The sequence below is a fragment of the Echinops telfairi genome, unplaced genomic scaffold (genome assembly GCF_000313985.2).
Source record: "Echinops telfairi isolate 266 unplaced genomic scaffold, ASM31398v2 ScPeMD7_25;HRSCAF=90, whole genome shotgun sequence".
Classification (NCBI taxonomy): Eukaryota; Metazoa; Chordata; class Mammalia; order Afrosoricida; family Tenrecidae; genus Echinops; species Echinops telfairi.
The window spans coordinates 17,579,242-17,595,281 of NW_022103922.1; the positions used below are offsets into that span (position 1 = coordinate 17,579,242).

General features: G+C 42.9%; 1 protein-coding gene across 1 annotated transcript in view; it reads left to right on the plus strand.

Moving 5' to 3' along the window:
- The first annotated feature begins 885 nt into the window (after window positions 1–885).
- Window positions 886–16,040, plus strand: part of CNTLN (centlein) — a 204,403-nt gene continuing 189,248 nt past the window's right edge. Inside the window, exons 1-2 of the mRNA XM_045289198.1 lie at window positions 886–1,245; window positions 9,942–10,030. Of these exons, the coding sequence (XP_045145133.1) occupies window positions 886–1,245; window positions 9,942–10,030 (449 nt within the window). The remainder of the gene's footprint in view (window positions 1,246–9,941; window positions 10,031–16,040) is intronic.

Consider the following 16,040-nt stretch of genomic DNA (forward strand, 5'->3'; position numbering starts at 1 on the left):
CGGGTGCATTAAATTGGCTAACGTTATAAAGCACTTATTACAGTGCCTGATATATCATTAGGAGTAATCTGGAAGAGATAAGAGAGCCATAAAAGCAGAAGCCGAAGGTAGCCGTAAGCACCTCTAGATAATTAAAGGCCTAGTTAGGCTGGTTGCAAAGGGCCCAACATCAGCAATCAGGGGACAAACACGCTAAACTTGGCAAGCCATGTAACCTCTTTTATGTCGCACTAGACTGGGATGAAGGGAAAATACGTGTGAATCTGCCCTTGTTAACTCCCGGGCTAGTTGTGAGGACCAGGTGAGACGAGACACGTGAGAGCACAGGGCATCTGATCCCTGGGGTCTCAAGACAGACGTCAGCGTGGACGGTCCTCGTCCCCTCACCGTGGCCTCCGCAGGGCTGGTTGGCTGTCACAAGATGAGCGTGGTTGGAATGCAGGTCCCCAGACCCCCCCGCAGGGTCCCCTGGCCGGGCCCGGCGTCCGGAGGACCACACCCTGCCTCGCACCAGGGCCGCGAACCACCCTCCTTCCCGGGGCCTGCTCCGGAGGGAGGGCGGGGGAAAGGGCACCCCAGCGAGAGCATCGGAATCTTCACCCGGGAGGATCTACCCACGGGCGTCCCAGCAGGGATGGGGGAGGGGGCGAGCTCGATGCCGGCCCGAGCCCAACTAGCCAGCAGGGCCCCAAGGGGACGCCGCGCGCCCGGGGGACGCGCCTGCGCCTCATCGCGGAAGGCCCAGCGGGGGCGCGCGCGCCCCCACGCCGCGAGCGAGGCGGGAAAAGGCCCGCGCATGCGCCGCCCAGCGCTCCGGGCTCTCCAGGATGGGGAAGGGGAGGTGGAGTTTCCCAGAGGGAACTTGACCCGTTAGCAGCCGCGGCCATGGCGGCGCGGCGGTCGCCCTCGCCGCGTCCTCCGCCCCAGGCTCGACAGCCCGGGCCCTGGTCCCCGCATGTGGGGCCGGACGCTGAAGTCCGCGCGGTGCACAGCGAGGCTTCGGGTCTTGCCGGCGCTGCATGGATGGTCATCACCGGCCGGAACGGGAGGTCCCGGCGGGGCGAAGAGGGGCCGGGGGCCCCGCACGGGGTCGAGGCGGCGGCGGCGGCTCAGGCTCCCCTCCCCAGCGCGCCCACGGCGTCCGGGCGGCTCGAGGGCATCTCGCTAGAGGAGACGATGGCGACCCGGACGCAGCTGCTGGAGGACGAGCTGGGCAGCCTAAAGGAGGAGCTGGCCCTGTGTCAGGTATCGAGGGTCCTCGCCGCAGGCCTGTCCCTCCTCTGCGGCCGAAGCGCGCCCCTCTCCCTGCTGCTCGGGCCGCTCCGCCGGTGATGCGGGACCTGCCCGGTCCCCGCTCCCCCGCGGGCCGCCGGCTGCGCCCGGGGCCCAGGGACACGGCCGCCGGCCTCCCACCCCGCTCGGACCGGGCCGGCGGCCCCGACCCCCAAAGCCCCCGTTTCTGGGTGACCTGGTGCGTCGCCCGAGTGGAATGCAGCCCCTGAGTTGACAATGTGGACCAGGGAAGTGGCAACACTGGTTGAAATAAAATCCGTCGATGGAGCAGCCTGTTCTTAATTTCCCAACTCAACACTGGCCCGTGTGCTTTCACAATCAAACACACTTTAAGTTGGAAACACCGATGCGAGATTTCCAGGGCGTCCCCAACGCTGGGAACGTCACACGTAATAAATGATGCTTAAGTATCGATCAGGCGACTAGAAGAACTCCTTCCTCCTTAAGGGAGACATCCCGTGTCCGGTGGATCTTGCCGGTAAAAACGAGTGCAGTCAACCAACCCGCCTGCAATTGTGGACAGGCGGGGTGGGATGTGTGTCAGACCCCTCACTCGTAGATTTCATTTTCCTTGAGTTTTGCATCTTTGCTACCTCTGCCCTGCTTTCATCAGCACCAGTAAAGTCAGGTGTGGGCGGTCAAACGTTGGGCCCGCACTCAGCAATCAAGATAGTTGAATCACTGTTTTCCAGATAAACCACCCATTAGGAACTGCTGTGATACTAGGTAACTTTCTGAACACTAGCACCAGTTTAGATTAAGAAAGCTTCATGAGCAGCCATCTCCCCTAGTTTATGGTCCTGGATTCTTTCGCCCCCTTGGCAGGTCTTTGCTGCCTTGGTCAAGACTGTAAAACTGGTCATCTTGTTCAAATTTGAACATTCTTGGTGTAAACATGGTGCTTGACTATTTTCTGCTCATTGGTTAAGGTGCAAAGGGAGAAATAAAAGAGACCAATGAATGAAAACATTTCATCAGTACCACACCCTAGACATGTAAGGATAAAGGGCATTTATCACACAGATCCCACGGTATTTACATCTTCTACATTGCTTATACTTCTGCATTGCTTATACTTCCCAGAGTTTGCACATACAAGGGGGTTTCAGGGACTTCAAAACGTTCATGGGGAAATTCCATTATCTTTGAATTCCATTTGTTCACAAACTTTTTGAACCCCCCAGCCCCCCAGTGGGTGGTCCTACTTTGAAATGCATTGGTTCAAGCAGTCTGTCTTGGAAACAATTGAGGACCCCCCTCCTTAAATCCCTTCCCTGTTACATGCTTTACAAGTGTAGCAATAAACACACATTTGGCTTTGGTGACCTTGATATATCTGGACCAGAAAGATGATTGAAATAACCTGGGCAGATGTAAGGATATTGATAAAGTTGTTCCTCGAGGTTTTTGTAATTGATACTTAGGTGATCTTAGGCAATCCTGTAAGGAGATGAGATTGGTTGTCACCATCCATCCCTTAAAACCTGTGTCACGCCGTTTTTCTGTCAAGTAAGCTTGAGAGAAGCAATAACAGAACTCCCAAGGGTTTCCTAAAGACATTTAAATAATCAAACATTGAATTCTTTATCTTTTGTTCTCATTTATTCTGTTAAAAATCACCGTCGCAAGAATAACTCAAGGCAACTCATTGCCATCCAGTGGATTCCAAATCATAGCAGAGTAGAGTAGACCCACCTTTGTGAGTATTTGAAACACTAGCTATGGGAGTAGAAAACCTGTGGAGTAACTGGTAGATTTGAACCGTTGACCTTGCGGTTAGCAGCTCAACCCATAACCTACTCAACTATATTAATGCTGTGATTTCAAACAAACTGCAACCCACATGAGTTACACATCTCAGTTTAGTAAGTACACTTAGATTAGTAATTTCAGAAAGATGATTCTAACAGGGTGTTATGAACTTTGATATTTTCAATTCTCCTAAAAAGAAACCTCAAAAAAAACCAAAAAAAACCAAACAAACCCCAAACCAAATTTCACATCTACTAGAATATTCTATAACCCAGCAATGGATTAAAAACTACAATTTGGGAAAAATAAAATATGACTAATTAATAGTCATAGCAGTAGCTTCATTTTGGTTATTTGTCTTTTGATACACTTGCCTTGGTGGCATATATGTATATGCCACACTATATGTGCTTCTGAACGATTGTGCAACAGAAACAATCTGCTGATCTTCATTTCCCAAGTATTACTCTGAATATGAATCTCATTATTTGATTGCAATATTATTACTATTTTTTTCCAAGAGGGCCCATAAGGTCAGCAAGCAAATTACACAAGGCTTGGGTGAAGCATTAATTTTAGGATAGGAGCTTATATATGTCAGTTTCCAAATAGAACTTTTCCCTGCGAAGTTAACAAGGGTACTTTATAGGATGATTTTGAATGTGACGTTTTTACCTTAAGCATTGATTTTACATCCTAAATCTAGCAAACTCTTAATTTTGCTGTTTGTCAAATGTATTTGTGCTACATATGGGGATATATGGTGTGAATTGATGCGTGTTAATGTTGAATGTTCATAGAATACCAGGTGAGAAAGAGTAACATTCACAAAGTATAGCATCAGCTTCTTTTTTTCTGGTAGAAGCCAAAAATAACTACAAAATTTGTAAACCTATTTCAGGCAATAAGTTATTTAGGGCATATAAATTATATTATTAAGGAGCTGTAGTGGTGCTGTGGGTTAAAGGTCAGAGGTACAAACCTACCAGGCACTAGGAGGGAGAAAGGTAAGGCTGCCTGCGCTTGTAAAGATTTATCACCATGGAAGCCTGGTATGGTGTTGCTATGAGTCACTGAGTCACTTGACTTGATGGCAGTGGGTTTGGTTTTGCTGATTACAACTTTAGCGTTGGAGTCACCTGATGGATGCTGTTCTTGAAACCATAGAAAAGAACTTCAAAAAGGTGGTGGAAAACTTCCATTATCATCTGATTGCATTTTCTCATGCATTTTTAAAGCCCCCTCATATAACCAGAGAACTCAGCTATATTTTGTGGTAGAAATGTAGGTACTCGAGTATAAGCCAACCCGAATATCAGCTGAGGCACCTAATTTTACCACAACAAATGTGCTGAGAAACTTGGCTTATCCACAAGTATGTATGGTAATTAGAGGCCTCCCCTTTTAAGTAGCTGTATTCTATGAGATACATTGTATAATTGTGGGCATTCTTTTTCATCCGAATTTATTGAGTGACTGTGACATACAATGTAATAAAATTTCTTCCATGGCTGTCCTTGAGAGTTAGGATAGGTAAATCCTAGGTGTAAGTGCAGGAAGTCATGTCATAGGTTTGTTGGGGTCACCTGGGAACCAAGTTTGTTACTGGGACCCAAACCAGGAGCTGGTGACGGAGGCAGTTTTGGGAGTTTTGACTAGTACCTGTTTCCATGCCAGGTATTCCAATGAAAGACACAGCCAATTCACTGTTCAGGTAATTAAAAACCAAACCAAACCAAAACACGTCACTGCCATGGAGTCAACCCCCGGTTGGGTTTCGGTGACTGTAACTGTTTACAGGAATAGAAAGCTTAGTCTTTCTCCCACGGAGCTGCTGGTGGTTTCAAACTGCCGACCATGAAGATTGCTTGCCCAACACATGACCACTACACCACCAGAGCTCCTTATGCCCAGATAATGAAGACTCCAGTTACCTTTCATTGAGTGAACCATTTCTAAAGCAGAATGTAATATTAACTTTATGAGAAGGGGCAGGGATTCTAGTGTTCAATTATTTCGTTTCTCCAGTAAGAAAGTTCTATAGTGAAATATTTTGTAGTTAATGTGTTAAATTTGTCATTCAAAAAGACTTTGTTCTTGAAATTTTGAAAAACGCATACAAAGGAAATTGCTAAGTATAGAAAAATATGCAGAGATGATGGGCTCTAGTGAATATTCTTGAATTATGTCAAACAGTATGGTAACTAGATTTATGGCTTATTTTTTATCTGGTAGATGGTTTTCTTAATAATTAGCAATTTGACTGACTCACACTGCAGATCATGTAGCATTTATAACTTAAAAATTCAGAAACCTACTTATAAAGCCCACAGTCCACCTATACCGCTTTATTGCCCATAAATAACTTACTCCACTTCAAATCACCAGGTAACACATACCACATTTTACCAAATAACATTGCAGTGTGTGTTTTTGCAAACCTCCCACCATCTCAAGCATTCATTTCCAATGAGTGTTGTGTGCCACATGTGCACGCACATGTTCTGTACTTGGGATTTTTTCAGGCATGATGTGAGTCTTTTATGTGACAAGATCTGAATAGCTGATCATAAATTAAGAAAAGAAGTAACATGAAAGGAACCTGGCACTCAGGTCTTCTGCACGTGGCGTTTGGGTGTAAATTAGAAGGACCCGAAGTAGTGGTCATGTCCTCGAGGAGTGCTTTCTTCCAGCTTCCTTTTCCTCTGGCCTCTGAGCTTTAAAACACACGAATACATTTCTAAAGAGGAGAAAACTGTTGATGTCTCTTTGAAGGTTGGAAATGGTATGTGCAATAACAAGAAAAAAGAACAGACAGAAACATGTTTTCATCAGATAGTTACTGATTTCTCACTAAACCCCTCTCGCTGTGTAAGAGCTAAACCCTCGTCTTTATTTAGTTCTTTAATAAAAATCTTTTTTAAAATTTTGTGTTTACATTTTAGTTGTATTAACCTTTCTTGCGCAATATTTGGTAGAGAAGTTAAGGTGTTATATAGCATTGATTTTTAAAGAGATTTTGAAATCTTGCCAGCCTATAGAGAGGTGTGAGAGTACATAATGTTGCATAGCTTGCCTTTTTCAAACCTTCATTGCTTTTTTGCAGGTTGTGATATTTGATTTATATATTGACACTTCTCGCCCTTATGTAGTTTAAAAACTTAAATGCTGAATTTTTGCTTTTCAAGGGATAAGTTAGTACTGCCCAGTATTTAGGTTGTCAAAAGCCATCTTTCAAAAATCAAAACAGATCAAAGATTAAGTACGGGTAAATTAATTAAGGGAATATGGGTAAATACATTCATAATCCTAGGGAAGGCATTTTTAATAGGCATGTGAAATCCATAAGCTATATGGAGAAGACATAAATTTGAGTATATAAAATTTTAATAATTACCTTTTATAAAACAAAAACTTCCTATCATAAGTAAAATCAATCAATAATAGTCTTGGAAAAATACTTTTGACGATTTTAGTAGACATAGTTCTAATTTTAAGATTTCCTAGAAGCCGCAAGTAAAACTTCTAGTATTTCATTGGCAGAATTTAGTCACTTGGCCTATAAGGCAAGAGGGGCTGGGAAATGGTTATTGTTGTGTGTGTGTGTGTTTTAATTTAATTTGGGCAACTAAGAGTCAAATGATTTCTGTTACTAAAAGAGAGGAGACAGATAAAAACAGTGGTATCTGCCACACACAGCAAACCCCACAACCATGGGAAACAAATGCAGCATTACAAAAGGCCTGTGCTGTGACAAGATGAAACAGTAATTGGTGACTATAGTAAATAGAGCCGCAGGGGAAGTCTCCTCTCAGGAAGTGTTATGTAAGCAGAGACTTGAATGAAAGGGAGGTAATAGCTATATGAAGGTTTGGCGGATGGTATATTATAACAGTCCTGAAGCAAGTACAGCAAGAAGGTCATTGTGATGAAAGGAAGGGAGAAGGATAGATGGGGTTGGAGAAGTAAACAAGAACCAAGCCTGATGGGAACTTACTGGAGGGTTTTGAACTTTAAATAGGCTTGGAGATTATTAAAGAGGGCTAGGTGAGAGCGAGAGCGGGGGATGGGGGTGGGGTGGGGCGTGGTGGTGGTGGTGGTGGTGGTGGTGGTGGTGGTGTGGGCCAGGATAATATTAGTAGAAGTGTAGAGAAGAAGTAGTAAAAATTGGGATATTATTTTATTTTGTGCACAAGATCAGTGAGGCCAAGATTGCTAGATTTTAGAACTTTAATCAACTAAGTGGGTGTTACTTATTTTGAAACAAAGAACCAGGCTTATGGGAAGGTAGGTGAGTTAGTTTATTGTGCCAACCTGGCCAATAGACATGTAGGGTTAATTGAAGGGCGGTGGGATAAATGGCTCAGTGAGCCTCGCCTTTCTAGTTCTCGGGTCTCTTGCTTTCTGATGGTCGGAGCAGGGTGAAGCTGCCTTAGAAGTTCCCTGCTTCAGCTTGCAAGGCTGACTTTGTTCCTGCAATACATCCCCAAGGAGAAGCCACATGGACCTACCCCAATGCAGCCCTGTGTGTTGGAGCACCCATGTGGAGACCCCTGCCAGCGCTGAGATGCTTACACATTCACTGACTCAGCTTTCCCCCTGCAGTTGGCATTATTGGTCTGTTTTGTGAGATGATGGAGGACTTTCTGGATTGGTGTTGGACATATGGGTTAATGGGTTAATGTTGGATTTGTGGGCTTGGGCAGCACTGGGTTGGGATGTTTTCTTCATGTGCACTTACCCTTTATATAAAACTCTCTCTTATGCATGAGTTTCTGTGGATTTGTTTCTCTAAAGTACCCAGACTAACAGTAGGGGATGAAGAATTTTCTTTTGGTTAAGTTGAATTTGAGATACCTATTAGGTGTGACTTTGAGTGTAACTAAACCCTTAACCAAATCCACTGCCATTGAGTTTGATTGTGACTCATAGGAGGGATCTCTTATAGGGATTCTGAGACCATACATCTTGGAGCAGGCAGTGTCGTCTCAACAGAGTGGCTATGAGTTCGAACTATCTGTGGGTTTAAACCACTGGTACTGTGGCTAGCAGCCCAATGCTTAACCAACAGCGATACCAGGACTCCTTATCCTGAGGATATCCCTCCTGAATTTTGAGACCATCCAAAGAATCGATTTGACGCATTGAGCACTAAGGACTGAAGGCCTAGTAATTTATGGGCTAATGGCAAGACTACTATACATGAAGAAAGCAAAAGGTCATTAAAAAGATAGGAAAAAAAGAAAAGAAAAATGGATATCAGAAGAGACTCTTGACATTTGTTCTTGAATGCTGAGAATAGCTAAAGCAAATGGAATGATGAAGTGAAAGAGCTGATTTCAAAGGGTCGCTGAAGACAAAGCAGAATAGTATAATGAAATGTGCACAGATCTGGAGTTAGAAAACCAAAAGAGAAGAAAGAACATGCTCAGCAGTTCTCAAGCTGAACTGAAGACAAACCCGCAGCCCCGTGTTGCCATATTTAAGGATTCTTTGGGCAAAATATTGAGTGACAAAGGAAGCATCAAAATAAGGTGCATTGTTATTGCACCCAAAAGAAGTGGTTGCCATTCAACTATTTCATGCATTAGCATATGATTGAGAATGGATGATATTTACAGAAGAAGTCCAATCTATACCAAAGGCATGGGCAAAACATGGCTCCTAGAATTGGTGGAATACCAATTAAAATGCTTGAACAAACAAACAGATGCAAAGCTGGATGCCTTCATTCATCTATGCCGAGCACTTTGGTAGACAACTCCCTGGCCAACCAACTGGAAATCTGTGTGTGCCATTCCAACGAACTGTGATCAACAGACTATGGGAATTACTGAACAATACCAAGAATTATCATCCGGAAACTCCACCTCACTGTCAGCAAGGCAGTTCTGACTCGTAGTGGCCTGGTGTCATACACAAGTAAAATGTTGCTGAAGTTAATTTAAAACCTGTTGCAGCAGGTCAGTATGGAATTGTCAGATATTCAAGCCAGTTTGAGAAGAGGATGTAAGGGAATATCCCCGTTGACACTCCCTGGACCTTGACTGAAAGCAAAGAACACCAGAAAGATGCTATGAGTGGGAGCTGACTTGGGGGCACAACACAAATGACAACAGATCGCCTAGTGGAATTGTCTAGTAGACGGTCTGGTGTGTCCTTATGAAGTCACAAACCCGGAGTCATCCGTGCAGAGCTGGTATATAAATTTAAAACTATGGGGCTGGATGGGATCAATTAGGGCCATGGTTCTCAGCCATAAATGGTATAGAATCATGTGGGGAACTAAAAAAAAATACTGCTGCTTGGACCTTTCTGAGGCCAATGAAATCAGGATCGCTAGAGCATTAACATGTTTAAAAGGTCTCCCCCCGCATCCCCCCCAATTATTCTTATCAGTCAACCATGGTTGACAACAAAAGGCCTAGGGAGAAAGTCCAGCGCTGTCCATCATCTGTTGGGTATGGCAACAGAGAGGACCTTGGCAAATGGTTTTAGCCTAGTGGTGGGTAAGAACATGTGACTGGAGGGAGTTTTAGTTATGGGAGGAGAAGTGGAAAGAGTGATTGTGTGCAACACTTTCCAGAAATTTTGCAGAAAAGTGGACCTGAAAAATGGCTGGCTGGATGGAGGACCATCTCTTTTAAGAGCAGGACATCAAATATGTGCATCCCCAGATGTGGGTGTTAGAAATAGTGTAAGTGAAAGGAGATTACTAGTCTAAGACTTTTTAACAAGAACACAAAAATTCCTGTTACACCTTTCAAAGATGTTTTACATAATAATAGTTATAGAACTTGGGATCAAGTCATTGTTTGTGGTTGTTAATGTAGGATTCTATATTGTCTGATGAAATGACACAGCGATGTATTTATAATATCTTCTGTTCCTTTAAGGCTGATAAAGAATTTGTTTGGTCTTTGTGGAAACGCCTCCAGATGACCAACCCAGATCTCACACAAGCATTCAGTTTGGTTGTGGAAAGGTGAGCTCACAAGTTATTCACAAATAATTAATTTTTGTTGCACTTCAGTATGTAACACTCTGTATTAATACCTTAGATTGATTTGATTTCCAAGTAAGAACTTTTTGTGGCATGTAATAGAGATATTTATACCAAGAGGCGATAGTTTACTAAGTTAGTACTGGTAAACTATGTCCTGTATGCATAATCTGGACAATTATGACTTCTTTGGTGTGTGTGTGTGTGTGTGATGCACTTGTGCATGCAATTGCTTTTCTTAAGCAGTTTCAGCTCAGCTTTAAAAAATGGTGAAGTCCCAATTGTTTGGCTTCTTCAATCAATAGACTGCCCCTGTAGGGACCGTAACTTCATAGACGTGATATGCTGTTTTGTCCTAAGATAATTGCAGTGTGTACTTGAAAGTCTGGGATGACCTTGCCAAAGTGGAGAAAGTGTCCCGGAATAGGTTGAGCGATGTCTCTTAGCACTCCATATTAGTCTGTCGGGGATGCCCAGTCATTTACTGTAGATTATTGGGCCTCCCCTTGGTCATTAGAAACAGCGGAGTGATGCCGAGTACTCCTTATCAAACATTCAATATCTGGCAGTCCCCTGACACTTAGCATAGCCATTAAAACACTTGCTTTCCTATTAAAGGGATTTCATTACATTTCCTAAATGAGAAGCTAAGCATATGGATACTTTTATTTCTTTATTGGAATCATGATTATATAATCTGAATATTATTTTTGAGAATTTGAGCTACAGTCCTTTTTGAAATCTCTAGCCCTGGAATCATTCAATACTGTCTGGAATTTGACTTTTAAAAATCTATACTAAATTCCTGACTTTTGACTAGTTTTATCTTTCTTTATAGTGAACGCTTAATATAATGCATTTCTCCTCAGACTGTTGGTATGTCTAATTCTTCAATCAGACTTTTCCTTTTGGTGGCAGAAATGGAGTCTTGGAGAAGTACTCTCTAATGCCTCAGTAATTCTGAACATGCCATGTGGTCACACTCAGGTTCTTGCTGTTCTGTTTTTAGAAGCCTTGTAGAAGTCATGTTCTTGGGTCTTCAGTAGCTATTTCTGTGATTCTTTATCCATCTCTCATTTTATTTGTTAACTTTCTAAAGTTACCCTCAATTTTTCTCTTATCTTGGTTGAGATAGAAGCATATAATGTGATCATTTTTTCCTCATCTGTTTCCTATTTTTCCTATTTTATAATTTATGGATGAGCAGTATAAAAGTGGTTGGGTACCCTTGGACTGGATACAATTCAAAGTGACTCTAAGCACAGTGGAGTGAAATGCTACCCTGTTTGTTCGATGCTCACAATTATCGCTATGTTTAGGTACTTTGCTGCAGCCACTGTGTCAATCCATCTCCTTGATGGTCTTGCTTTTTTTGGCTGTCCTTCTGCCTTACCAAATATGATGTCCTTCTCTAGTAACAGGTTTCTCATGATAACATAGCCAGTATATGTAAGACAGAGTCACACCAGCCTTCCCTTTAAGGAACATTCTGACTACGCTGTAACATGCTAAAGAGAAAAGATTGACGTTGCCAAGGATTTCTTCTTGCTTAGATCCCCAATCAGTGCTCATGGAAGCAGCGGTCAAGAGATGAAACAACACATTGCAGTAGGCCAGTCTGCTGCACAAGACCTCTTTAAAGTCTTGGGAACCAAGGAGATTGCTTTGAGGACTAAGGTATGGCTGACCCAAGCCCTGGCATTTCCATTTGTCTCCTATGCATGTGAAAATTCTGCATTGAATAAAGAAGACCAAAGAAAAATGGACGCATTAGAACTGTGGGGTTGGCAAAGAATATGGAAAGGACTCCAAAAACAAAACAGAACAAAAACGTACTGCCTTTGAGTCAACCCTGACTCACAGCAATCCCCAGTGGGTTTCCGGGACTGTAACTGTTGTGGGCGTTTCTCCCCCAGAGCTGCTGGTGGCCTCCAACTGCTGACCATGTGAATTGCAGCCCAACACATTACCACTACCACCAGGGCTTCCCTGAAAGTACTGTAGCATCCCCAAAGAACAAACAGATCTGCCTCGGAAGAAGTACAGCCAGAATGCTCCATAGAGGAAGATGGTGAGGCGTTCTTGCAGTACCTGAGGCATGTTGTAAGGAGAGATCCTTCCCCGGAGAAGGACATCATGTTTGGTAAAAGAGAGGGGCTGCAAAAGAGAGGAAGGCCCACCAAGAGATGGATTAACACGGAGGCTACAACGATGGGCTCAAACATAAGAACAATTGTGAGGATGTTGCAGGACCGGGCATTGTTGTGTTGTGCTGGAATAGGGTCGCTCAGAGCCACAACCAGCTCTATGGCCCTTAACAACAGCGACATGCATAATGCAGTAATAGTAATAGATACATCGACAAGCATATGGAGGTGGGAAGGAGAATAGGACTGTACCCAAGGTCTATGTACAGGTTTTGCATGAACACACGTGTTCTGAAATTCCCGTTCTTCACAGTGTTCGCCATAATTAGTTGTCCACACAGTTGAATGCCTTTGTGTAGGTAGCATTTCCTGGTAGTCTCTGTTTTCCACCAAATCCATCCGTCACCATCCGTGAAACCCCCCTTCTTTTTGTCCTCTTTTGATTATGGTTTGATTTTCTGGCAGTTACTTGTTGATGTACCGCTGCAGTAGTTATTTTTAATGGTTTGTCATACATCTTGACTGAGACCTCCTACTGCCATTCAGCTAAGTCATGCCCTGATTCTTGACTGAAAGAATTTGTGTGATAATGAATGTCATTACGCTGCTCAGTTTTGGAGTCATTTATTATGCATTCGTATGGATAACGAATATGCCGGATCTAAAGATACACATCTGCAATGGCAAAGCTACTATCCAGTCACAGACTCTGGTACCAGTTTATACTTTGAGTAGCATTGTGAGGAGCTGTCTGTTCCCCCCACCTTCTGACCATCATGCTGCCTTCAACCTTCGTGTGTGAGCTTATCTCAAAGGTCAGAAAGGACATATTGAAATAGCCTCCCTTCTTTTGTCTGAGTGATGTCGAAGAGCTCGTTTATATGCTTTTTCTGTGGACCGTTTCTTCATGTACTCTGCCTGTGGCATTTCTAATTCAGGTTCTGCGGTGCCCTTCAAATTCAGTATATTATCTATAGAACTTACAGGCTGCTGCTTGTGAGGGTTTTTTTCAGACCTAACTTCCTCAACCACAGACATGTGATTTTCTGTCTTTAAATTTCACATCTTGAGGGTTAACTTTGATACTGCTTGGTCTCTTTTTGAACAGAAAATCAATTTCCAAGTTCAGTCACTTTCTCTTTTGCAGTGTCACTCAAATCCAGTAATTCCTCTGTTTCCTTAACTTCCAAATCCTCTACCTCAGCACTTAGTGTCTCAGTTCTGAACATCGTATTGATTTCTTTCCTAAACGTCAGTTCTGTTTTAGATCTTTCACATTGAGACAAAGGAAGAGATAAGACTCCAAAGAAGATAATTTGTGAAATTTAGGGAATGTATTCATTGAATATTTTAGGAACTTCTGAAAGGATATCTAGAAGAAACTTGTTACCTTCAGGCATGGAAGCCTTTTGTTCTTGTTGGGTGCCATCAAGTTCAGTCCAACAATAGCACTCCCTAGTGACAGAGTAGAACTACTCCATAGCGTTTTCCTGGTTTTAACTGTTAAGTGGCAGTGGATCACCAGCTCTTTCTCCCAGAGAGTGACTGGTGGAATTGAACCATTTTACCTTTCAATTGACAACCAAGGCATCTCTACGATGGAGACCAAATGGTGTGTGGAAACCAGATTGTGGGACTGATAGGTGTGGCCATCATTAAAACAGATACCTCTGCTGCCTGTACTTATTCAGCAAACACTGAGTGCTGAGTGTCTGGCCGTGGGCGGAGAGAAAAAGAGCGTTCTGTGCAGACCTATGAAGAAGTCCTGTCTGGTGGGAAAGACGTTTGAAGCAAAGGAGAGTATGAGATGGAGTTTGCTAAATGCGATGTTAAGGATAAAGGGTGATATATTAAAAAGCATTTGCATATTGATGTAATTATCTTTCTTTGACTTCTGGGGAATGTTGCGAAAAAGACGTTGTTACTAATTCCATTTTAAATAATTAGTTGATGTTGTTGAAAACATCCTTATTTTCTCTTGGTTAAGCAATATCACGTAAATGAAAAGCATTTTTGTAAATACTACATTTTTGTTCTGAACTTCTTGGTAGGAAGTACTATTTTCTGTTATTTAAAGATATTACACTACCTGCCCTTTTATGAGTTCATTATGAATTGCTGCTGTCAGAAGCTCATTTTAGGTATATTGCTTGTTTATTAGCCCTACAAATCCCATTTCCCTGCTGTTATGTATAAGCTCTGATTTCAGTACATGTGTAGTGTCATAAGAGTATAACCACTGTATTTTATCCTTGAGTTGCGGAAGGCAACATTACAACTTCACTACGCCAAGAGTGATAAACATCGAAGAAACAGTAACGTGGAGTTTCATGGACTCTCCATATATTAGGAATCATAGGAGCTTGAATTGTTCATCTTTCATCTGGATATCTTAAAATGTGTGTTAGCCAGAGTCCAGTCTCTTTGTTTTAGATGAAAACTTCACCTTTTAAGATTGAGTAACACGTTGTTTGGCCTGTGCTGCTGTTGTGGGGTGCTGTAGAAGCCACTTTTGACTCATAGCCACCTGTGTACGAGAGCGTGAAACACTGCCCGGTCCTGCGACATCCTCCCCGCTGTTCTCATTGTTTGGATTCAGGGCGAAGCCGCCGTATCAGTCCATCTTTTCTAAACATGATGTCCCTCTCCAGGGACTGGTCTTTCTTGATAACATGTCTTAAGTGCATGAGACATGAAATGAAGTCTCACACATCCTTGCCCCTGAGGAGCATTCTGGTTGTACTTCTTCCAAGACTGATCTGTTTGTTCCTTTGGCAGTCCACGATTCTTTAAATATTCTTCACTAACACCATAGTTCAAGTGCACTGCTTTAATTTCGGTCTGTCTGATTCACTGCTCAACGTTCACGTGTATGTGAAGAGATTGAAAACACCATGGCTTGGACGAGGTTAATCTTCACCCTCAAAGTAACCTCCTTGTTTTTCTACACTTTAAAAAGTTTTTTTTTTAAATCCTTTTACTGGGGGTTTGTACAACTTTTATCACAATCCATCCATTGTGTCAAGCACTTTTGTACATTTGTTTCCCTCATCATTCTCAAAACATTTGCTTTCTACTTGAGCCCTTGGTATCAGCTCCTCATTTTTTCTCCTTCTTCCCCGATCCCCCCTCCTCCACGAACCCTTGATAAATTTTTAAGTTATAAAAGTTTTGAGTTTAAACTAGCAGAAAGTGCTATTATTTTACTACAAAAATTGAATGAATGGTTTTTGTGAGTTTACCCTAAAATTCACAGCCCTACGTTCTGAGTAACGTCTGGCTCCTGTGAGTCACAGTCATTTCTTGGGAAGAGTCAATATTTTACTGTGTTCTTGCTTCTGTAAAGAGCTACAGTCATGGAGACCGACAGGAGCTGAACTATAGGCTCACGATGAGTCACACTGGGTTCGGGTTTCAGGTTTCTGATATGGCTTCACGTGAACTTGATGTGTTTGTTTATATTATCTGTGGTTTGCTTACCTATTTGAACAGGCGGGTTTGTGTCCTTGCCAAAACTGACCACTTTTCAGCCATCATTGTTTCAGCTGCTTCCCTTCCTGTGCTCTTCCCGCACTCCAGCGGCTCGAGTGTGAGGTTCCTTGTTGTTGGTGTCGCACGGTCCCCTGAGGTCTCTTCGTGTTTTTCCAGTTGTGTGACACTGTTGTTCAGGTTGGTTCGTTTTTATTGCTCTATCTTGTTGCTTTCTCATTCTCTCCTCCCTGACTATTGGGGCCATCCATGCAGTTGTTATTTTATTTCTCAGTTCTGCAAATTTTATTTGCTCCTTTTTTTTTTAAATCATCTACTTGTTTTGGGAGACTTTCTATTTTTGGTGAGACTTCTGA